The following is a 24,120-nucleotide window of genomic DNA, read 5'->3' as shown; positions in this document are numbered from 1 at the left end:
GTTTGAGTCAAATCAAAATCTAAATATTGTAATTAACAAATTGTTGTTGGCTAACATTACCTACCTCACGCAGTGATTCGCAGCCCATCTCTCTCTCTCAACCGAAGTCTCGATCCACACGTGAATAAATTACCATATTAATTAGCCATGTGCTCATTGTTAGAGTGAATACAGTAGCAATCAATTACCATACTAAGTAGTATGTGCGCTGTTGTCTATGTTATGTAGACTTAAAACTCTGAAGCAATTTTTTTTTTTATTGGTGAATTTTTTACTGGGGCACTGCAGATCAACAGTGGGGCACGTGCCCCAGTGAAATATGTCTGGCGACGCCCCTGGGTACAAAACGGATTGACGGAACATGATTGCAAATCAACGGTTGCTGCATGTTTGTTTTGTTCCACAGTGCTTGGCCTAGCGTTCCTTTTTGACACTTTCTGCAGCCGTCCTTGAACACATAATAGTTGTGTGCGATGAAACCAAGTAAACCCAATGTGGCCAAATGCGACTTTGGGCTCATTTTGTAACGTGTCGTTTATTGTGTCATATATCACAGAGCGCGAAAATGAGTGGCAGTAAGTTGAACAAAAGTTAGAGAAAATATACGCAGTATGTAGATATAAAAGTGAAGTTACTCAGTATTGTGTTTGATAATAATAAAAAACAAAACTTGAATATCAAAATATATTAAAAAAAATGCTATAGAAACGTTTGTTCAAAAGAAAGGCCAGATTGAAACAATGTACTGATATGCAATGTGGGGGGGAAAACGTGCATTTGTATTTTTCAAAATTCAACATCAAAACTTGGATTTAGCAGTTTCAAAGTAGATTTTTTTTTTCAAGTACAAAACTTTTGGCCCTAATTACACACATGGCGCTACATTTTTATCGGAGCCTCATTATAGTGGAGTCTTCTGCCCTCAACAAAATATACCTAACCAATTTATTAAATAGGGATTACGCCCTCTGATGGTATAGTTGAACTATTGCACTGAAGGAAATTACTTAAAAGTGAAATCAACCACCGGTAGTTCTCCCAAAATGTTCATATATTGATATCATAGACATCCACTCTTGAAATTTAACTTGCCATTTAATCTCAAAATGTAATTGTTTTTGTATAACACCTGCAGTGGTGTCCAACTTAAATGTGTATTGTAGAACTGCAGTACGACCTCATTCCTGTTAAGACTTAAGGAAGTGATAAAATCAAACACTTCTGCAGTGCAATGAACAGTACAGTATTTTCCTATGAAAATATGGAGAAGTGCCAGAAATTTAAATAGCTGGGCTTCCTGTGGAAGTTAAAATAAATATTATACACAAAAAAGTTGAATATTTCACAAATTAATTTGAATAGTTAGGTACTACAACATATTTTCGATATTTAATTCCTTGCTTTCCATTATAGATTTGCATTATCTCCATATTTTAGCTAGTACAAATCTATGGAACAACTGCTCTGTAAACCACAAATGTATAGTACTCGATGTTCAAAATCATTGAAATCGTGACATTTGAGTGACTTACCACATTTTACCATTGTGACAAACAACACATGGCAAAAAAAGTTGAGGCTCAAAACCTAACTACATTTTCGTGGCTTGTTTAATGGGACTTATTTAAAATAAGATCAAAAGAAGGGTTCACCGTCTGCATATTTTTTTTCCCTCCTCCTCGGTGGAAGTTTAAACACCTGAGGAACCGTCAAGAAAAAAATTGTATTGTAGCAATTTTTTATCCAACACTTACAACAGGACATACATGTGTGTAATCGTTTGCAACGTATAATTATAGTTATTAAAAAAATGAAACATTTCCAGGGAATTGTCTTTAATTTCCATTCTCTAATGACAAACTGAATAAAATCCGGAAAGTGTTTTACAAGGGACTATTCTTTGTCCGTCCGTTAAGCAAACACCAGCTTCTTTTTGCCTTATTTATGTTAAATATACATGATTAGTTACAGGCCCACTCCCTGAAGCAGCAGAGTTTGATGACATAAATATAGAAAATTGCTATGTACGCACAATGAAAGTGTGGAAATCAGTTGCCATCTGTTGGCTGTCGCCCAGTGGGGGAATAATGGTGGTCAAGGAGGGTGTTTTCTTTTTTTACTCAGTGAGGCCAAGCTTCTTCTTTAGGGACTCAGGCATCTCAGGAGGAGGAGGGCGGGGCAGACGGAAGTAGACCTTGACTGAATCGTAGATGAACCACTGCAGAGCTGTCAGAGTACCAATCATGATGATACGGGCAACCAGGCCCTTCCACACACCTGCAGAAAAAAATACAAACACTTAAAAAAAACAATATTGCAGTAAATGATTTAACATTACAATGCCTACATAGTAAATTATATACATTTTCTGATAGGTTTACAGCATTGTATTATATGCATCATAGTAAAATAGAGCCTCTACGACTGGGTGACTCACGTCAAACTAAGCAATTTGACATTACAGAAATTATCCATTGCTTGCTGAATTGCTTGTGATATAGGACAAAGACAATTACTGATTAGGAATTTTTCAACCGAGAAGTGTGTTGAAATTGTTTTCTTCTATTTGGATCCTTTTGATTAAATATATTTTTTAATTACTTATATATTTTAAGTTTGTAACAGCATGTGTGTAGCTCTTCTTCCCCTAATCTACAATCACAAATAAAACATTGCGTATATAAGATGTCCGTCCCCCTGGCTAGCAACACTGGATAAATCTGCCAGTGGTGCAGGTGAGCCGGGGAACAGGTAGACTGTTCTCACACGCCAATGACTCAGGCACCTCCAACTGTACAGCCAGAAAGCTGCCGAGGGCGTCTGCTCAGAGAACAGCGCCCCCCAGAGGTGGATCTAAGGAGCGTGTCGACAAATCCACCAGTATTTCTTATCTTATATCTAACATATTTTGATACAGACCTTTGGGTCCCAGCTTCTTCAAGACCTGGACAGCAGTGCTTCCTTTCTCCTTGTTCAGCACAGATACCACAGAATCAGCAGGATGGGACACAATGGCACAAAACACACCAGCTGGACAAAAGTACAAAGAAAAAAAAAATTGTTAAATTTTGCCAGCAGTAATAATTGCCCCAAAAAGTTTAGAAGTAATTAAAGTATAATCAATTTAAATAATTTAGATAAAATCAAACGTTGGGCTAATTTAGTTGTACTGTAACTAGGGATGAGGTTCGAAACCGGTTCTCCCAGTTGTTCGATAAGAAAATAACTGATTGTATGGACTCAAATCCCTTTTTGAGAACCGGTTCCCGTTATCGAAGTCACTATAGTTAAGAAAAAGTTGGTTATTTATTCAAATCCCTGGGAACAAATCCCGTCCCAGAGGAAATGCCCTGTGGGACATCACAGGAAATGACTTAGCTCAGTCATTAGGCGGCAGATACAGAAAGCAGCAAAAATAATGGACAGGAAAAAAACGACTCATGGCACGTTACCTAATTATAGTCTGTGGCTAATGGTAACGTTAACCTTTTTGTATGTGTCTGATAACGTTAACAGTATCTTCTAGCCTACACCACTAAAGAGTTTGCAGGTCTGTCAAATAATCTAGTGCTTTCTTTCTTTCTTTAGTTTTTTTCATACATGAACACAATTACAGCATAACACACATCAGTTTCACATCATTTCACTTTACATCATGTCCGAAAAGGAGTAGGAAGAAGTAAAGCTTATTTAATCCTACCTCTTTCCCACTTCAGAGCGTTTACAATTACATGTATCTTTTACTGACCTTTTTTTATCATAAAATAACATCTGTAAATTAGTATTTACAACAGTTTTGTAATATATAAATTACGTCAGTCATTATTAATATACTGAGATGAAGAATATCTTATTTTCAATAAAGTTGAAAGTATTTCTCCTAATTCTTCTTTGTACTTTGAACAACCTCTTAAACTAGATCATATCAGTACAATGTTAAACTTCATTACTTTAACAATGTTAAACTTCATTTAATTCCACATAATATGTTAAAGAGGGGGTCGGCAACCTGCGGCTCCGGAGCCGCATGCGGCTCTTTGATCACTCTGATGTGGCTCAGCTGCTAAATTGCCGACCCCAACGATAAATCCGTGAGGTTTCCGGAATTTAGTGCTTCTCTCAAAAATCACCCAGGGATAACAATCTCCAATTTTCACCTGGACTACAATACTAAGGGTGTGTAGTGAAGGCAATGTCTTTAACCTCTTCCACAACTTGTCGTCGCGCCCGCTTTTACATCACGCAATCTGCATGTCGACTGGTCGTTTTATGTTCGGTGTCTGTTAACACACGAGAGCAACTGCAACGCATACTTAGTCAACGACCATGCAGGTTGCACTGAGGGTTATAATATAAACAACTTTAACACTCTTATTAATATGCGCCACACTGTGAACCCACACCAAACAAGAATGACAAACACATTTCGGGAGAACATCGGCACTGTAACACAACATAAACACAAAAGAACAAATACCTAGATTGCCATGCATCTCTGCTCTTCCGGGCTAAATTAGCACCCTAGTCTTCACATTCAGCTAATTTCCCCCCTAATTCTATGCTATGTCTGTCCCTGATTTTCCCTCCAGGACAAGGACGTGCAGTCATTCCTGGAGGAGGCCACACTGATGGACCTCAGAAAGTTTAGATACAGACTGGAGGAGGATGTCGTCAAACCTATGTGTGTCCAAGCGAATTCCATACCAAGTGAACGTGTTTTTTCCACTGCTGGCGACACAAATAGCTAAGAGAGGGTCAGACTTGATCCTGAAAAAGCAGACATGTTAATTTTTTGGAAGAAGAATTGTTGATTGATGACTGTGGTATACTTGGTGTCATAGTGTGTGTAGTTAGTATGTTCCAATAGCAGCAGATGTGCACTTTTTGGAGAGCTGTATTATTTTCAGTTTTGTGCCAAAGGGACTGATTTTTTTAACACTATTATTTATACACTTATAGTGATCATAGAGACAGGTTGTTTTTGTGTTACTGTATATTTTTTTTTCTGAAATATCCCACTTAATATACTTTGGGTAACAACAGTCAATATTTATTTTTATTTTTTTAGGGGGTAATAACAGTCAATATTTATTGTAATATTTTTTTTCCTTATAAATAAAAGTGAGCTTTTGTCAAACCAAATATTGTGTGGTTTTTTTTCCCAGATACAACAACCTACCTGGATTCGATAAGACAATCGATAAGGAGCCGGTTCGATAAGAGAATTCGATTATGGGCTCGAACTCGATAATTTCTTATAAAACATCATCCCCTAACTTTAACTATATCATTTTTAAATGTAAAAAAAAACCCTCAACTATTCCCTATCTCATGAATACACAATGTGGACCAATACTACAGTGGGGCAAAAAAGTATTTAGTCAGCCACCGATTGTGCAAGTTCTCCCACTTAAAATGATGACAGAGGTCTGTAATTTTCATCATACGTACACTTCAACTGTGACAGACAGAATGTGAAAAAAATCCAGGAATTCACATTGTAGGAATTTTAAAGAATTTATTTGTAAATTATGATGGAAAATAAGTATTTGATCAACCATTCAAAGCTCTCACTAATGGAAGGAGGTTTTGGCTCAAAATCTCCCGATAGATGGCCCCATTCATTCTTGCCTCAACATGGATCAATCGTCCTGTCCCCTTAGCAGAAAAACAGCCCCAAAGCATGATGTTTCTACCCCCATGCTTTACAGTAGGTAAGGTGTTCTTGGGATGCAACTCAGTATTCTTCCTCCAAACACGACGAGTTGAGTTTATACCAAAATGGATACATGGATGATACAGAAGAGGATTGGGAGAATGTCATGTGGTCACATGAAACCAAAATAGAATTTTTTGGTATAAACTCAGGTTGTCGTGTTTGGAGGAAAAACAATACTGAGTTGCATCCCAAGAACACCATACCTACTGTTATGCATTCGGGTGGAAACATCATGCTTTGGGGCTGTTTTTCTGCTAAGGGGACAGGACGATTGATCCGTGTTAAGGAAAGAATGAATGGGGCCATCTATCGGGAGATTTTGAGCCAAAACCTCCTTCCATCAGTGAGCGCTTTGAATGGCTGACCAAATACTTATTTTCCACCATAATTTACAAATAAATTCTTTAAAACCCCTACAATGTGAATTCCTGGATTTTTTTTCACATTCTGTCCCTCACAGTTGAAGTGCACCCATGATGAAAATTACAGACCTCTGTCATCATTTTAAGTGGGAGAACTTGCACAATCGGTGGCTGACTAAATACTTTTTTACCCCATTGTACATTTAAACATTTATCTACATAGCAAAGACACTGGAAACATATTTAATACTAGAACTACAGTGAGTAAACAACAATAGGTACTGAAATAAACTTCAGTTATCCATCCATTCACCCATTTTCTAATGCTTGTCCCTATTGGTGCTAACAGGGGGGTGGAGCCTCTCCCAGCTGCACTTGGGCAGAAGGCAATTAAATTTATGGTAAATGATTGGCAACACTAAATTGGCCCTAGTTTGTTGAATGTTGTCTGTGTTGGCCCTGCCATGAGGTAGCGACTTGTCCAGGGTGTACACTGCCTTCCGCCCGAATGCAGCTGGGATAGGCTCGAGCATCCCCCGCGAGCCCGAAAGTGACAAGTAGTAGAAAATGGATGGATGGACTTCTACTTTTATCATTACTATTCTTGGAGGGTGATGATCCCATTACTTACCAATGTAACCAGCCACAAAGGTAACAACCAGTTGCTCGGATTTGGAGCACTCGCTGCGGGGCTTGGGCACAGCATACTTGTAGAGCATCTCCACAGTACGCTCAAAGCAGGCAAACTTCATCATGGTGTAGGGAATTTGTCTCATCCACAGAGGAACCACACCTTTGTAGAAACTAAGGGGGAGGATTTAAACAACATGAGTCTACATAAGTAATGAGGCCATCTTTAGTAACAAAACTCAAGTCAGATGAAACGCTATTACAGCAAAACCTGGTAATGTCAACGCCCATCAGACTGACTGACATAAGCGGTATAGGCCATACCCCTAATCAACATGGGGAGTGAAAGTTTGACATTATTTTTTCTCTATTAACGCATACTTTTTCGAGTTTTCATTATTATAATTTTCTACTCATCTGTAACAGCAGCTGCTGTTATTTTGCTGTATGTTTTAACTACAATGACAAAGTTTTCAATCAAGGCGAATAACCAATTTTTTTTCTAATAAATGGGTGGCCTGGGTGCATTTTGTTAGTTACTGTCATGGATTCCAGGTTAATACTGCCATGCTTTTATTTAGAAGCTGATTTTGCACTAAACAGGAAAACACTGTTTAGCGATCATCACAAGGTTAATATTACAACACGTCAATGACTAATTTTGCATGGAAATGTCAAATTTTATATTGGTCAAACCGGTCAACTTAAATGGACACTTAAGTAGACCAGGACTTGTGTTGGTCGACAAAAAAAACTGACTTAAACGGGTTCCATTGTACTTATAAATGTAACAATTGCTAATAACCAATGATCCCATTAATTTTTCATTTGTCAGAGCATTCAGTGGACCACGTGCTCATCAGACCTGTCCCAAACCTGACATTACAAGTCAAGTGTCTTATTACAACCAAATGACAACCCATTTCCATCTAATTATTTTCTGATATAAGTAATTTTGCCCACTTCCAATCAAAATGACAAAAAATATTTTTCATTACCTATGTACCAATATGGAATGTTTGGGTGGGATTCCCGCTCTGGAAATAATTTTCTACCCCTTTAAGATATCACATTTAGTTCACCTTAAAACATTTACATGTTGCACAATAACATGTGTGCTGTAGCCCAAATATGGGATGAAGTGTACATTCCTTAACATCCATCCATCCATCTTCTTCTGCTTATCAGGTCAGGTCGCGGGGGCAGCAGCCTAAGCAAGAAAGCCCAGACTTCCCTCTCCCCAGCCACTTGGTCCAGCATCTCCCGGGGGACCCCGAGGCGTTCCCAGGCCAGCTGGGAGACAGTTTCCCAACGTGTCCTGGGTCTTCCCCGTGGCCTCCTACCGGTCGGACGTCCCCGAAACACCTCCCCTAGGGAGGCGTTCGGGTGGCATCCTGACCAGATGCCCGAACCACCTCATCTAGCTCCTCTCGATGTGGAGGAGCAGCGGCTTTACTTTGAGCTCCTCCCGGATGACAGAGCTTCTCACCCTATCTCTAAGGGAGAGCCTTGCACAATAACGTGTGCTCTAGCAAAAACATGGGATGAAGTTTACATTCCTGTAACATTGTCTGTAAAATATATCACTAGAGTTTTTATTAGGACTTCTGCAATCTCCTAACAGTATTTCATGATTCATATCCATACATTAACATTCTTAATAAATTCAAGTGGAATAAGCCCACATCTGATTGGGGAGTGTGGGTTTACTGTAATCATTTGTTTCACCAACAGTTTTAAGCATTTACTGCTCTTAACTCAGCTGCACTGTTAGCTGTAAGCTGACTCGCAAAACAGCAACATGAACGCATAACACGCTGTTAATGACATTGATTGGCTGTGTGCGGGCCCGCATTGCAGTGCATTGACCTGGCAATTAAAATTTTGAGTTGTTTTGGAGTTGTGCGACTTCTTGTGTGGCCATAAACCCACAAGACTCCAAGAAGTGCGTCTGTTGGCGCAACTGAGATAAAGAGAGCGACTGCTGTTGATATGAAAGAGTTTGTTTTGCACCGCAGAAAATTACTAGTTAAGAGAGTAGTTTGGTGCTAATGTTTTTTTGGTCTGGCGGCCAACAAGAAACAGTTTTGCTCAATAAAGTGATCGATAGGCCTCATGTCCTCAAAGCGTCGACAGACGTTACAATATTTGAACAGTGTTGACAAACATTCTTATCTTTTGTGTCCGCTTGTCACCTGTCAACACATTTGCATTGCAAAATTGTACAGAACAATTGGTATGTTTTTGTTAGATTTTATTTTATGGGGCGCATACATTTGCTGTGTGCAGGGGACGTGGAAGCAGTGCACAATTGCACAGGCACGCAACTTAGGGGGAAACAATGGCACGAACTGTGATCGAACAGAAGATAAAAAGATGGAAAACTTACGCCCAGATCCCCTCCTCTGAATACATTTTGGGGACACACTCTCGAAGGGTGTTGGCATAGCCTGGCTGGGTCTGGATACGGACTTTGACAGCCTCCATTGGAGCAAGAGCTATGTCAGCAAAGAACTCTGCACTGGCTGAGGCAGCAAGGTAAAGCGATGTTCTCCACAAATATGTGTTTTCCTGTTAGGGCGAGGGGAAAAAGGGGAACAAATGCACAATGATAGCACTGAACATTTACATTTATCATCCATTGCATCACACAATTGTAGTTGAGTTACTTTTAAGACTGAAGTTAGTGAATAACACTCTTTATTAAGAAAAAACTAAACTCAATACGAGCCAAAGCACTGCTAAGATATTGCAAGGTTGAAATCTTCCCTAAAAAACGATATATATATGTTTTTAACACAGAAATCTTTTTCTGGGGCCCAGTCATGTTTGGACATTCACATGTGTCATACTGCATAAAGCACATCTTTAATAAACCACTTGACACATTCCGCAGAAGGGCTATTAAACTACAGTGTTCTTGGGGTCACTTTTCCAGAAAGCTTAAGAACCTACTATTGTACTATCACTATTATGTCTTTATTTCAAGAACCAGCATCGTTTGTGGATGAATTAAGCCTTGTCACATTACACATGTCCAAAAATTGTGCTCGATAAAGTTGTCCGTCCCCCTGGCTAGCAACACTGGATGACTCTATCTGTAGCAGACAGTTGCCAGTGGTGCAGGTGAGCCGGGGAACAGGTAGATTGCTCTCACACGCCAATGACTCAGGCACCTCCAACTGTACAGCAAGAAAGCTGCTGAGGGCGTCTGCTCAGAGAACAGCGCCCCCCAGAGGTGGATCTAAGGAGCGTGTACACACATACACACACGCACGCGCTTCCCCTCCCATTAAATAGAACCCCAGTCACCATGAAAAGCATTAGTAACACACTGCTGTAATGGATTGAGATCCCGCAGCACCTGCAAGGTATCCCATACCAACAAGACACATGTACAGGCCCATCTGAAGTTTGACAATATACACTTTAAATACTCAGACCAAAATTGAGCTACTACAACTCAAACAAAGAAATTTGGAATATGATACAGACACCACCATCCTATTACCAAACATGGAGGAGGAAGCATTCTGCTTTAGGGATTTTTGTCTGACCAAAATTTCTAAAGATGTGTGCAACACATCCTTGTGCAATCTAGACTATAAAATAAACTTGCAGGGTGTCCTCCTATTAATATGGTGGGTGAAACAGTAACCAACTGACAATATAACACATGGCCACACAGCAGCTCTCACACAGTGAATCTGTCAGGGTACTTACCTCGCCTATGAGGTCACTGTAGAAGACTTTAAACACCTCGTAGAACCCAAATTTGCAGAGTCCCTGCATGGAGTAGCCGATGAATGTGGGTGCCCAGCCCTTAGCCAAGCCCCTGACACCATCTTCCCTCACGGTCACAGAAAAGCCATTGCCAATGCTCTTGAATTTATCTGGGTCCACCTAAAGAAAAAAAAAAGAAAAAAAAAGTAAAATACCACAATAAAGACCATATATTTACATTATTTCTTGGATCAATTTTAAAGTACTCACTTTAATTCTGGTTTGAATTTGTGACCAGAGAAATTAACTTACAGTAGCAGCAGTGCATGGACATGGCAACCGTGACTACCTTTATCTAAGCTTTATAACATTGTACGCAAAGTTTTTAAACAAGTCTTACCTAATAATTTAGTGAAAATACTAATTTACAGTTTAGCGTCGATGTGAAAATAATGCATCGATCTCTGTTTTGAGTAGAGGTGGGAAAAATTATGTTGTCTGATGTTGGGCTGCGCGATATACCGGTATTATACTTATTTTAGAAAGCAGTATATATTTGAGACAATACCGCCATACCAATATATTTCCGTGCACCTTTGTTATGGCCGTTTGATCTCATCTGCGCCTGACAAATAACGACCATGCGTATTTACGGAGGATTCTTTGATGCAGACGCGCATAAAACCTTATGGAACAAATACGCTGGCGCGGTGCCTACTTTGACTCCCGAGTGATGCAATGCTTTTATCAGTGACTGTAATATGCTTTTGGTGAGAGACTACAGCTTTATTTACACATACACCAATTTTCTATTGATTTTTTAAAAAGATACCGGATTAAAAATACCGCGGTATCAGTTTTGATCTTTATTGCCCAGTCCTAATCCGATGCATCATGATTAGAATGTGGACGATGCAGAATCGATGGACAAATGACCAAATATCAATTATTTTGTACATGTTAAAGTAACAGACAGTTCTAAAATGCAGAGCCAGCGGACACACAGAAGTGAGGAGAAGAGAATCGCGACACTAAACTAGCTTGAATGTAAAGTAGTGAAACAAAATAATAAATGCTTTGTACATTTCAACAAAAGTCTAACTGGAAAAGAAGAGCAAATTAGTATGTGGGTTAATTAGTTAGGAGAGAGAATAAAAACAATATGGCCACCGGCAGGCAACCCATTCAGCCATAGATGTGAATGGGTAGAAACACGTCTGTTGAACTGCAAGTTTGTGGCAACCGGGGGTAAAGTGTCTGAACATTCTTTGGTTTTAAAAGGCAAGAACATTGAATCATGGACGCCTGATGGCCAAGTATGGACATTTTTCCCCCCCCTTAGGCTGCTACAGTTCTCACATATATATAGCCTTTTATTAGTATCTATACTGATATATACTGTATCTTTTTCTATGCTGTGCGCACTAACATCTAAAACCCGGAAATGACTCAATAGCCAATGGGAGGATTTCTTTACACAGGTTAGAGGTGAAACAATTTCTTAACTATTCAATTCATTATTTGAGCTTGATACAATTCAGGAATAGGTTTGTCCCATCCATCCATTCTCTACAACTTGTCCTTGGGATCGCTGTCCCGATACCACCAAAATGTATAGATACTTTTCAAAATGTTTGATATTTGCTTCATTTTAACACAAATTATTATAATACATTAAACATATGTTTCCTATTGCGCTCAAATTTCAGATGGTTAAAAATTAAAAGGCATTAAACACATTAGGATTTTTTGTAGCACTCAAAGAACAATTTAAAAATGTCCATATAGTATGCCATAATCAAAGATTAGGTTAGAATATAAAAAGAAGCTTTATTAACATTATATTAAATACTTCATAATGTATGGTTGCCACCGTTGGTTTGTGCTTTAAGAGAAATAAGATTATTTGTAAATACTAAAAACAAAACCATGAATAAAAGTACTGAGATATGCCATGTAGCAGTTAAAACTCACATCGTTTAAGATAAAAAAATTGTAGGAATGTGCTACAAAATTCAGTCATTTCACTTGCATTAGTTAACGCCAATTGGTTGAGTTTTAACCCCCCTAATGTTTGGCAACAAGCCATGCAACTGTGTACACATCTACATATCAACTTATGAGCATAGCCTACAGAATGTGTGATTGCGAGAATGGTAATGTATTTGGCTGAATGACGTCAGTGAGTTTGGGAGTAAAGAGAGAGTGTACACTGCGGAGTAGAGTGATGAACGGGTCCGGTTGTGTCCTGCAGAGCTCATAATAAAGCGGTAGTCACAAATCGGCGGCCTTGTCATTGTGACCTGACAGCGGAGACCGGGCTTTACTTTACCCGGCAAACCTATTGCCAGGTAAAGTGAAGGGTGTTACTTGCAACGAAAACATCGGCCCTGGAGGGAACGTCTGCCCCGTGCTTCTCCACTACCGTCTGCATGAGAGCCAAACAGCGGAAAAGGTGTAACAACATTGTTACCAGTCACTGTTTGGAACTCCTTATACATATTTGAATGCTTATTATTTAAATGTTTAACTTTTAAGCAAAAGGGGCAATACTAGTTGTCACGTTTGGTGAGGCATGTTTTAAAGCAGCACTTGCAGCGCCTCCCCTGTTTAAGGAGCTACCTTTATCATTAGTTTGAAGTCCAAATACCTCCATATTGAGCTTCACGCATCACCTTTGTTAACCAATAGAATTGCCATGTTTTGCCATTCTTCCTCCGTACGTACCCAGTTTTTTTTCTGCTCACCTTTTTCAACATCCAAAAGTACATTGACAAACATTTTAACAGTAGAATTACCTGCTAAATAAAAGTTCCCCGACACAGCAATATAGAATATGTTGCACACTCTGGCAAATTTCTTTTTCTGATGAAATCACTTTTCTTTGGCTGCCAGTTGCGGGTCACACTTAATGTTGTTGTGTTTCAAAAGTGTGTGAGTCGCCTAACTTCCTTGTCGCGTCTTTTGTAGTTTTTATTTGTCCATCCACCCATTTTCAACTGCATGTATCTTTTGGGGTCGCGGGGATTTATTGCAGTTAAAGAACCACTATGTTGTGTTGTTTGTATTAGTTATTGCTTTTGCAATTGTGCTGTAACTGAAATATGGTGTGCTGTAATTAATGATATTGTCTTCTGGCATTTGCATTTATTGTGACTTCTCAGCCACCGTAGTTATCCGCCATTTTTTTTTATGTCACACAGGCAAAACAGACTTAATGTTTAACATCCTTATTTTTAAAATAATGAAACTTCTATAAAGTCTGCCGTTCTTAAGTGTGTTTTTTTCTAGTATCGATTCAATCGATCTAATTCCTTTGAAAATAATCTTGGATCTTTATCTATCTTTTGGGAGGCAAACATGTCGAGCGCAGATCGATATACTTGAAATCTAAATAGATTAATTGTTACACTACTAATATCAATACTTAAGATAAATTTGTAATGTAAAAATAATATACAATATATTAATATACGATAGAATAATTAACAATATAATAACTAAATTAGCATAAATAATTGATTTATAATCAAATTGTAGCCTCGGAATCGCAATCCTAAACTAATCAAGGAGATGCCCAAAGATTCCCACCTCTACTTTGTGTACAGAAATGACAATATTTCACAAAAAATGTGTTACACAGAGTAAATCATCCATATACAAATGATACACGGCAATTCTTAACAGTCAAGGAGTCTGGCGGTTGGATGAGTCGTCGGTCGCTCGTTGCCAATGCTAAGTTGTAACTTTCATACAAACCTGCAGACGACACTTGACAAGGTCGAGGGGTACTACTGCTGTGTGTGTAAGGCCGCAGCTCAGGATGCCCCCAAACCCACACAGGGCATAGTACTTTGAGGAGCCAAACTCGCAGCTATATTCATCTGTGGTAGAAAGGGGACAACATACATGCAACATGCAAGGTCACATGCAAGACACACAAAAAAATCAACACCAATTAAGAGCCACATAATGGTAGAGTTCTTAATGGAGAAGACTACAAAAAAATCTTTATGGATAGCCTGTCTTTAATGACAGGACAATTCCAACCCATTTTAAGGACTCTCCTTATATACGGCTATATCACAAACATGCCACCATGTCACACAACACCAATGATTTTAGTATTGACTTTATGGATCACAGTGATGTTTTGGACATACGGAGGGCTCCAAACATGAGAATATATATTTGCCAGGGCGAATCACGACAAGATCAATGCAAAAAATAATGATTACTACTAAAGCCAATCAGAAGTTTCAAAAACCGGTACGTGTCAAAATCTATGTACAGCAAAACGTAGTGGTCCAGTTAGTTTTAAGACGCCCCTAAAAACACAGAAGAGTGAACAGAATAGTGGGTAATTATTGTGATCGCCATTTTGTGCAAGGGTGCAATTTAATTTAATGTGGGACAGCACTACACATAACATTTGCAAACTCAGCTACTGAGTACACAGTGTATGCAGTATACTTTTTGAAGTGTTTACTGGATTTGTGTTTGTTGGACATTTTATTTTTACTTAACCTTGAATGTCCGTGTCTTTCTCCGACAAGCTGCTAGAAATCTGAATTTCTCTTTGTAGACGAATAAAGTATCTATTACATTTGCGATACAACAATATTGATGGCTGACCACAGGTGGCGCTAGAGTCGGTTGATTGGGTTCAAGTTATTTTTTTGTTTTTAGAAAATATTGTGATTACCTTATAGTACTGGAACCCAACAGAATGGCAGAAGGTGCAACTATTGCGTAGCTTGCCAAGTACTGTGTAACTGTACTAAAGTAAAATCTTTAGGAAATCTCAATTTGCGTAAATTCTATGATCATCTACATCTAGAATATTTACATTGCAAAGATAGGGACTATTGAGAGTGGTTAAGTGGCCAACCCTGCGGTCTCAAGATTTTGAGTGCAACATCCAGGTATTTACAACCCATTGAATCTTGCATTAATTTTCAGTATAAATGCATTTATGCAAAACTATTTTTCCATCTGAGACACAGCCTAGATAATAGCAATGCAAGTCTTAAATAATTCTGTAACATGATTATTACTAATCTGAGAATCTTTCTCAAATTTTCCTAACCTGATTGTAAGCATTCTTAAATTATCAACATATTTTAAATGTACAAAAACATCAGTGTGGTCCAGAAGCTTGTGATTTTAGGTCAAGATCACCAACAGTACAAATTCCAAATCGCCATTACACCCACAGCTGATCAAAGTTACCACACTGCAATCATACAATATGCTGTAATAAAATTGGGTTCAGTTAGCACTTTTGTTAGGACTGCATGAGGTAAAACACTATTTCCTACAGGTCAGCAATTTACTTGCAGTGTAAGGTAACGGAGGTGGGTACACTTCATGGGGCTTTAAAACAAACCGCTGTTGCTTTACTGCCAACACGGGCGGTGAAAGTGCTTGATTTGATGTGCAGCGGCGCCTGCTTTATAAAATGTTAATATCAATAATCACCTTCATTGAATTACAGCAGCCATAATGTTGTATTTTCAAACCAGTCTTACCTGACAGGAAGGTGATCAGGTGGTTTTATAATAAAAGACAATGAAATGGTATTGCAGTTACCAAAGCAAAAATTGTAGCGACTAAACAACTGATCAGCCATTGTTGACGACTAATGCCCCAGTCTGGTCTCCTTGACCTACACTCTTTTTAGAAGGAGGGTTTATAACATTATGTGAGTGTGTGTGTTGGGGGTGGAGAATCACTGAGATGAAATTCATGCAGCCATGTAGTGATCACTCTATTACAATCATTGGCATTATTATTGCATGCTAGAAAAAAAAATGGATTGTTGGCATGGTATCCATGCAAATACAAAACTTAATAAAAAAGTGCGGGGCAAAAACTGATGCCGAGCCGGAAAAACAGACCTGCAATCGGCATTTGACCAGATCAAGGGGAACAACCGCTGTGTGCGTCGTGCCACAGCTCAGAATCCCACCAAAGCCACACAGGACGAAATACTTCTGAGAGCCAAAATCACAACTGTCTCCCTCTGAAGAAATACAGGTAAGATTTAAGGGAAAAGCTGCGGATGATTGCACAGAATATGCAACACAAATTGGTGTCTTTCGAAATTCTAACATTCTCCAACAAAGAAAGTGAAGACAGGATTCCTTATTAAAATTGCTATGTACTTTAAAACAGACAAGTGTCTAACCTGCTAAAGGGCAAGAGTGTTGTCCGAAAAACAAAGCGGCGTCATGCTATTGCACTTAATTCCAACTAAACTTAAACATGTTTTCCATTAGTAAGCTAAAGCAGGAAACATTAACATATAAGTTATGTTGTAATTTCACATTGCTTAGCGATACTGACAAAGTTACAAATACTACAACTCATGTCAAAATAAACCGACTCATTTATTGTTGAAGTTACCCATTTGGAATTTAAAATGTTATGTTAACAGAAACAGTCTGCCATGCATGTCAATGTCAACTTGAACAGTCACTAAAATAGTAAAAACAACACGGTGGACCAGAAAACTTGGAGTTGATCGACTTAAGACGTGTTGTACTACATTTCTAAAATTTGCACTAGAGTGTTAAAACTGCATTCCGGCCAGCTAAAGTAACTATTATATGTCAGTGGTTCTTTACCTGGGTTCGATCGAACCCTCGGGGTTCGGCGGACAAACAAGTTGAAAAACTTATTCGGGTGTTACCATTTAGTGGTCAATTGTACGGAATATGTACTGTACTGTGCAATCTACTAATAAAAGTATCAATCAATCAATCCACCGCGGAGGTCAAGACACACCCGACTCATCGTGTAAATAAAAACTTCTCCCTTTCGCCGTATTATAGATACCCCCAAACAATGTTCCCTCTAATTTTCCATCTTATTCGCAGGTGTGTAATTTGTTTTGAGTTCATGCACTGTGTTGGTTTTGATCTTTGAACAAGATGATGTTCATGCACGGTTCATTTTGTGCACCAGTAGAAAAAACAACAACATATAACTGTCTTGAATTTGAGAAAAAAAAACATTTTATTTTTCACGAAAGAAGGGTACAGTGGGGCAAAAAGTATTTAGTCAGCCACCGATTGTGCAAGTTCTCCCACTTAAAATGATGACAGAGGTCTGCAATTTTCATCACGGGTACACTTCAACTGTGAGAAACAGAATGTGAAAAAAAATTCAGGAATTCACATTGTGGGAATTTTAAAGAATTTATTTGTAAATTATGGTGGAAAATAAGTATTTGGTCAACCATTCAAAGCTCTCACTGATGGAAGGAGGTTTTGGCTGAAATTCTTACGATACATGGCCCCATTCATTCTTTCCTTAACACTGCTCAATCGTTCTGTCCCCTTAGCAGAAAAACAGCCCCAAAACATGATGTTTCTACCCCCATGCTTCACAGTAGGTGTGGTGTTCTTGGGATGCAACTCAGTATTCTTCTTCCTCCAAACACGACGAGTTGAGTTTATACCAAAAATTTCTATTTTGGTTTCATTTGACCACATGACATTCTCCCAATCCTCTGCTGTATCATCCATGTATCCATTTAGGTATAAACTCAACTCGTCGTGCTTGGAGGAAGAAGAATACTGAGTTGCATTCCAAGAACACTTTACCTACTGTGAAGCATGGGAGTGGAAATATCATTTTTTGCGGCTGTTTTTCTGCTAAGGGGACAGGACGATTGATCCATGTTAAGGAAAGAATGAATGGGGCTATGTATCGTGAGATTTTGAGCCAAAACCTCATTCCATCAGTGAGATCTTTGAATGGTTGACCAAATACCTATTTTCCACCATAATTTACAAATAAATTATTTAAAATTCCTATAATGGGAATTCCTGAATTTTTTTTTACATTCTGTCTCTCACAATTGAAGTTTACCTATGATGAAAATTACAGACCTCTCATCATTTTAAGTGGGAGAACTTGCACAATCGGTGGCTGACTAAATACTTTTTTGCCCCACTGTATATGAAACTGGTGGGGTTCGGTACCTCCAACAAGGTTAAGAACCACTGTTATATGTGAAGGTGGTTGTAAATTAAGCTAAATTTGGCATTAAAAGTAAAGTTGTCCACTTGAAAACGAATAGTTTTACCATAATACACTAAGCAGGATTGCTTTAATCAAGTTAGGGTTCCACGGCTAGACTTGAATTGAAATGAGGAAAATGTGTTCTTGTTGTAAGCACAATACCAATGCATTTTGCAAATTTTTTGTCAAATCAAATGTTTATTGGATTCATAACTATACAGTGTACATCCACAACAGAACTACTGACTAAACTACTACCAAGTGTGGACTCAGGCCGGGTGGCCTATTTCAAGTTCCAGGTAACCCTACATAATTATATATTATAAATAGTAAACCAAGTTGTTGTAGTAGTTTAGTCAGTAGTTCTGTCGTGGATGTACACTGTATAGTGATGAATCCAATAAACATTTGATTTGATTTGAAATGCGGTTGGGCAATTTGCAAATTGCGCGCTATTGGTATTGTGCTTACAACATTCTTAAGGACTATTAACTCCAACTAACTCTGTGGTAAAAAAAATAAAATAAATCACAGGCAGCTGCAATATTGTGTAATAAAACACTTCCGAAATACAGTGTATAGTAGTAGACTGTTTTCATGATGGAGTAGAGGCGGTGTAAAATCCAGGTATAAATGTGTCCTTCCTTGTCCTCCGTTAGTAGCTTAGCTTTAGCGATGACCTGCCCAGCCATCTCTGTTACCTCAATTTTAATTGTTGTGAGATCGCAGGTAGTTAAAACATTTCACAATAACATGGAACACTGCGTGTTCAGGTGAACATGGATTAAAAGCGTACAATATGGCAAACCGGGTGGGCTAAGCTAACGATGCTACAGGCTAACACGCGAGTACCGAAAGCGGCCTGCGTGCCTGAATGGGGTAAGTTACCGTCTGCCGTGGCGGCTGCTGCCAGCCGGCGTGTCTTCTGTCCACGAAGACTCTGCTGTGGTTCTTCCACCTTCTGGAGGCTGAAGAGCGGGGCACTGAAAGGGTTAGCCCGAGCCAGTTGCGTCAGAGCGGTTGGATACATGCTGGTGGTCCTGTCTGCCCGCGGAGCTGCGCTGCAATGAGGCGGCGACCGGTTAGCTTTGGCCGAGCTTCAGCTAAAGAAAAGTGACCCACCCCCAAAGATAACCATGTGCGGACATGACTTGTTGTAATTGGACGAATTCAATGTCTCCATAAATACATAGAAGGCGGAGTATAATATAACATGTTAGTATATATACACTGTGCATTAATAATGGTGTCCGAGTTAATGCCACCGCAGGGCTAACATGACCGCTACAAGGTGGAATGGGTGTCCTCTAGCAGGGAAGAACAAAAAATACTTTTTTAAACCACTTGACATAATTGACAGTCCAATGAAACATAAGCTAAAATGTGTTGCAAACGATACAAGCATCGTTTGCCTATCAGAACAACATTTTAACTTACTTTATGTGCGTCTTTAAAATGGCGCCTCCGCTTAGCTGCGACTGCCGGCTCAAAGAGAGAAAAACGACCTCCTGACAGAGATGTCCTTTCGTGACGTCACGAACTTTCGTCTTCTTCGACGCCGGATACGTTAATAAGATTGCTCGAGATTCCACCCACAGGTAAAATTAATAGGTGCATGAGTGTTGTGTTGTCCGTAGGCGCTTCTTTGCTAATTTAGATTACTCCTTATTTATAGTGCTATGAATGTTCAACCAGCATTTTACCTCATAAACCATTTACTTGTCAAGTACGCTTTAATATGTTTACTAAGTGTCAGAAGTCACATACTTAGGAAGTCTCCTAATTCGACTATGGCCGTGTGATGAGATGGCGACTTGTCCAGGGTGTACGCGGCCTTCCGCCCGATTGCACCTGAGATAGGCTCCAGCACCCCCCGCGACCCCCAAAAAAGGACAAGCGGTAGAAAATGGATGGATGGATGATGGATGTTGCACCTTTACCAGAAATGACCCATTAGTGATTTTACCTACACAGTGGTTCGAGCAGGGGTCGGGAACCTTTTTGGCTGAGAAAGCCATGTAAGCCAAATATTTTTTTAAGTATTTCCGTGAGAGCCATATATATATATATATATATATATATATATATATATATATATATATATATATATATATATTTTTTTTTTTTTTTTTTTTTTTTTTTTAAACACTGAATACAACTATATGCGTGCATTTTTAAGAAACACCAACAGGTGCGGCAGAAACCGGATGGATGGATGGATGGATGAAAATGCATGAGAATGTTTTATATTTTGAACGTTATTTTTGACAATGTGATTACCAGCGAAATTATTCCCTACTTATCGTGTTAAGCAATGTCAGTTAAGATTTATCTGAGAGCCAGGTGCAGTCATTAAAAGAGCCATATCTGGCTCTAGAGGCATAGGTTCCCTACCCCTGGGTTAGAGTGTCCGCCCTGAGATCGGTAGGTTGTGAGGTCAAACCAGCCGCGTTGCCAGACAGATTTCACTGGGGAAAGTGCCCCAGTATTGATCTGCAGTGCTCCAGTAAAAATTTCCACACTAAAAAAAACGCTTCAGTTTTAAGTCTACATCAATCAATCAATGTTCATTTATATAGCCCTAAATCACTAGTGTCTCAAAGGGCTGCACAAACCACAACACAAACAACTACGACATCCTCGGTAGGCCCACATAAGGGCAAGGAAAACTCACACCCAGTGGGACGTCGGTGACAATGATGACTATGAGAACCTTGGAGAGGACCACATATGTGGGCAACCCCCACATACTACTTAGTATGGTAGTTGTTTGCTACTGTATTCACTCCACGTAACAATGAGCACATGGCTAATTAATATGGTAATTTATTCACGTGTGGGGACTTCAGTTGAGAGAGAGAGGGAGAGAGAGAGAGAGAGAAAGAGAGAGAGAGAGAGAGAAGAGAGAGAGAGAGAGAGAGAGAGAGAGAGAGAGAGAGAGAGAGAGAGAGAGAGAGAGGATGAGAATCACTGCTGAGGTAGGTAACGTTAGCCAACAACAATTTGTTAATTATATTATTTTGATTTTGATTTGACTCAATCTGTAATTCCTAGATGGATATCAGAAAGTTAGATAGATAGATAGATAGATAGATAGATAGATAGATAGATAGATAGATAGATAGATAGATAGATAGATAGATAGATAGATAGATAGATAGATAGATAGATAGTACTTTATTGATTCCTTCAGGAGAGTTCTTTCAGGAAAATTAAAATTCCAGCAGCAGTGTACAAAGTTGAGATCAATTTAAATAAAAGTAAAAAGTAAATAGTGGGGGTTTAAATGGAAACAAAATAGAGAAATATTACAATAAGAATAAAAAATAAAAAGCAACAATGGGAATAACAATATAACAGTAAAATAAGAATATAACAAGACAAAGGAAGTAGTGACCATGTTATGAAAACGTATTGCACTGTTATTGTTTTGCATCCCCTGTCATCCTTGTACCCCCGCCCCAGAGAGGAGTTGTACAGTCTAATGGCGTGTGGGACAAAGGAGTTCTTGAGTATATTAGTCCTGCACTTGGGATGGAGCAGTCTAGCACTGAACAGGCTCCTCTGGCTACTGATAACGCTATGCAGAGGGTGACTGGTATCATCCAGGATGCTCACTAGTTTGTCAACAGTCTTCTTCTCTGCCACCGTCACCAGTGAGTCCAGTTTCATTCCGATTGTAGAACCGGCCCGCCTGATCGGTTTCTCCAGTCTGGAGCTGTCCTTCTTAGATGTACTGCCCCCCCAGCACACTACCATGTGTTATTCGCCAGCAGCAAGGAAGAAGCAGCGAGGAATGAGAGATGTAAGTGAAGTCCTAGCTAGCTAGGCAACATACTTGTCTTAAGTTCATGCTAAGTCAGCTAACGTTATTCCTTGTATCAAGACAAACATATTCATTTGCTGTACGAGCTGTCGGGGGAATTTCCAATGAACATGAAATATAATGTTGGTTATTGTCTGTTGGTTCTGCTCAGGACCTCTGCATTAATGATGATTTGGAGTCAGCATGTGTGAGTTGAGTGCTTCTCAAATGGTTTATCTTCAGGAAGAAAAACCTTTTTCATATCAAGTCGTGAGCCAAATTTTTAAATCATTCAAGTTTATTTCACAGAAAAATAGCACAGTAGACTTGTCTTGTTAATCGGTTTGTCTTTGACTAAAATAATCTTGTTTTGTCACCAGAAAAATGGCTACAGCTAAAGCATCTGGTTTTGTTTCCAGAAAAAAATAGTAACATTTCTGTATTTGTTACCAGAAAGATGGCTGAAAATATCGGGTTTTGTTGCCCCATTTATATTTAAAAATATATATATTTCCATGTATGTCCTGAGTCCTCCTCCAACTTGTTAGTCGGTTTACCTTTTGCTAAAATACTCACTAATAGTCACTAGAAAAATGGCTAAAAATATCTGGTTTTGTTGCCACAATTTGATTTTTTTCTCTCTAAACTTTTTTTTCTTTCATGCACACATTTGACTGCGACTCACTGAAAATGACACAATCCACTTTTATGTCACGACCCACCAGTTGGGAACCACTGGTCAACTGTATAACAGCTACTGTAATATAAATATTTCGAAAAGATTCATTGCTCTTCCTTTTTGCTTTTACCAGTAGCAGTTTAGAAGTCTGGAGTAAAAAAATGCACAAGTAGGTCAAATGCATTAGTTAATTTCAGGTGGTTAATCAAAGATCCATACAACATAATCTGATAGGATTTCATAGTTTAAAGCACTATTTATGTATTTTTTATGATAAATAAGTGCTAAAAATGTTTTTGCTTGCGCAATTTGCACGCTCACATGAATTATTTGTGCCCCAGGTGTGCCTCAGTACAGTATTAGGTCTAGTGACGCCCCTGGTTCAAACCCCGGCTGAGTCATACCAAAGACTATAAAAATGGGACCCATTACCTCCCTGCTTGGCACTCAGCATCAAGGGTTGGAATTGGGGGTTAAATCACCATAAATGATTCCTGGGCACGACACCGCTGCTGCCCACTGCTCCCCTCACTTCCCAGGGGGTGAACAAGGGGATGGGTCAAATGCAGAGGACAAATTTCACCACACCTAGTGTGTAGGTGACAATCATTGGTACTTGAACTTAACACCAAGAACATGTAAAAAAATGCAGTGCATTGTTGGTACCAATCAAAGACATAAACTCACTTCACATTTGAAGAGGTATTCAGGAGCTAAAATAACTATCTTTTTAGTGAACTGACTAATTAGACCAGGCTTTCGTTAAGAGAGCCGAAATTATTATCACTAATTTGATCAGCAAGGGAAAAAGAGTGCTTTATGTATGAATCCGGGCAGCACGGTGGGGCCCGGCGGAGGAGGGGTTAGTGCATCTGCCAGTCCTGGGTTCAATCCCGGGCTCGGGATCTTTCTGTGTGGAGTTTGCATGTTCTCCCCGTGACTGCGTGGGTTCCCTCCGAGTACTCAGGCTTCCTCCCACCACCAAAGACATGCACCTGGGGATAGGTTGATTTGCAACAGTAAATTGGCCCTAGTGTGTGAATGTTGTCTATCTGTGTTTGCCCTGCGATGAGATGGCGACTTGTCCAGGGTGTACCCTGCCTTCCGCCTGAATGCAGCTGAGAGGGGCTCCAGCGACCCCAAAAGGGACAATGGATGGATGGATGTATGA

The 24,120-nt window shown here is 39.2% G+C and overlaps 1 protein-coding gene and 2 non-coding genes across 4 annotated transcripts; all 3 read right to left on the bottom strand.

Moving 5' to 3' along the window:
• Positions 1-1,818: 1,818 nt before the first annotated feature.
• Positions 1,819-20,057, bottom strand: slc25a3a (solute carrier family 25 member 3a). 2 transcript variants are annotated; one of them, XM_061913179.1, is made up of 8 exons: positions 19,903-20,057; positions 19,354-19,526; positions 16,335-16,459; positions 10,435-10,614; positions 9,101-9,282; positions 6,713-6,885; positions 2,920-3,030; positions 1,819-2,277 (listed from the first exon to the last, which is right to left on the bottom strand). In XM_061913179.1, the coding sequence occupies exons 2-8, from the start codon at positions 19,493-19,495 to the stop codon at positions 2,117-2,119; spliced, it is 1,074 nt and encodes a 357-aa protein (XP_061769163.1). In that variant the 5' UTR covers positions 19,496-19,526; positions 19,903-20,057; the 3' UTR covers positions 1,819-2,116. The 2 variants fall into 2 exon arrangements, with proteins under 2 accessions (XP_061769163.1, XP_061769164.1); XM_061913180.1 differs by lacking the exon at positions 16,335-16,459 and adding an exon at positions 14,194-14,318.
• On the bottom strand, positions 2,685-2,867 carry LOC133561328 (small nucleolar RNA SNORA53). The gene has a single exon (XR_009808636.1). It is a non-coding gene; the product is annotated as a small nucleolar RNA SNORA53 (small nucleolar RNA).
• LOC133561327 (small nucleolar RNA SNORA53) lies at positions 9,770-9,969 on the bottom strand. The gene has a single exon (XR_009808635.1). It is a non-coding gene; the product is annotated as a small nucleolar RNA SNORA53 (small nucleolar RNA).
• Positions 20,058-24,120: the final 4,063 nt, after the last annotated feature.

The sequence above is a fragment of the Nerophis ophidion genome, linkage group LG10, assembly GCF_033978795.1.
Source record: "Nerophis ophidion isolate RoL-2023_Sa linkage group LG10, RoL_Noph_v1.0, whole genome shotgun sequence".
In the NCBI taxonomy this organism is placed as follows: Eukaryota; Metazoa; Chordata; class Actinopteri; order Syngnathiformes; family Syngnathidae; genus Nerophis; species Nerophis ophidion.
The sequence above is the reverse complement of the archived record's forward strand: the minus strand, read 5'-3'. Positions and strand labels throughout refer to the sequence as shown.

Bases quoted from the DNA above. Each gene is read 5' to 3' on its own strand.
- slc25a3a (XM_061913179.1), bottom strand. From the start codon at position 19,495: ATGTATCCAACCGCTCTGACGCAACTGGCTCGGGCTAACCCTTTCAGT. The intron at 3,031-6,712 runs GTAAGTAATGGG...ACTTTTGTCCAG, and splicing joins CTTTGTGGCTGGTTACATTG to CTGGTGTGTTTTGTGCCATT. The intron at 2,278-2,919 runs GTCTGTATCAAA...TTTTTTCTGCAG, and splicing joins GAAGAAGCTGGGACCCAAAG to GTGTGTGGAAGGGCCTGGTT.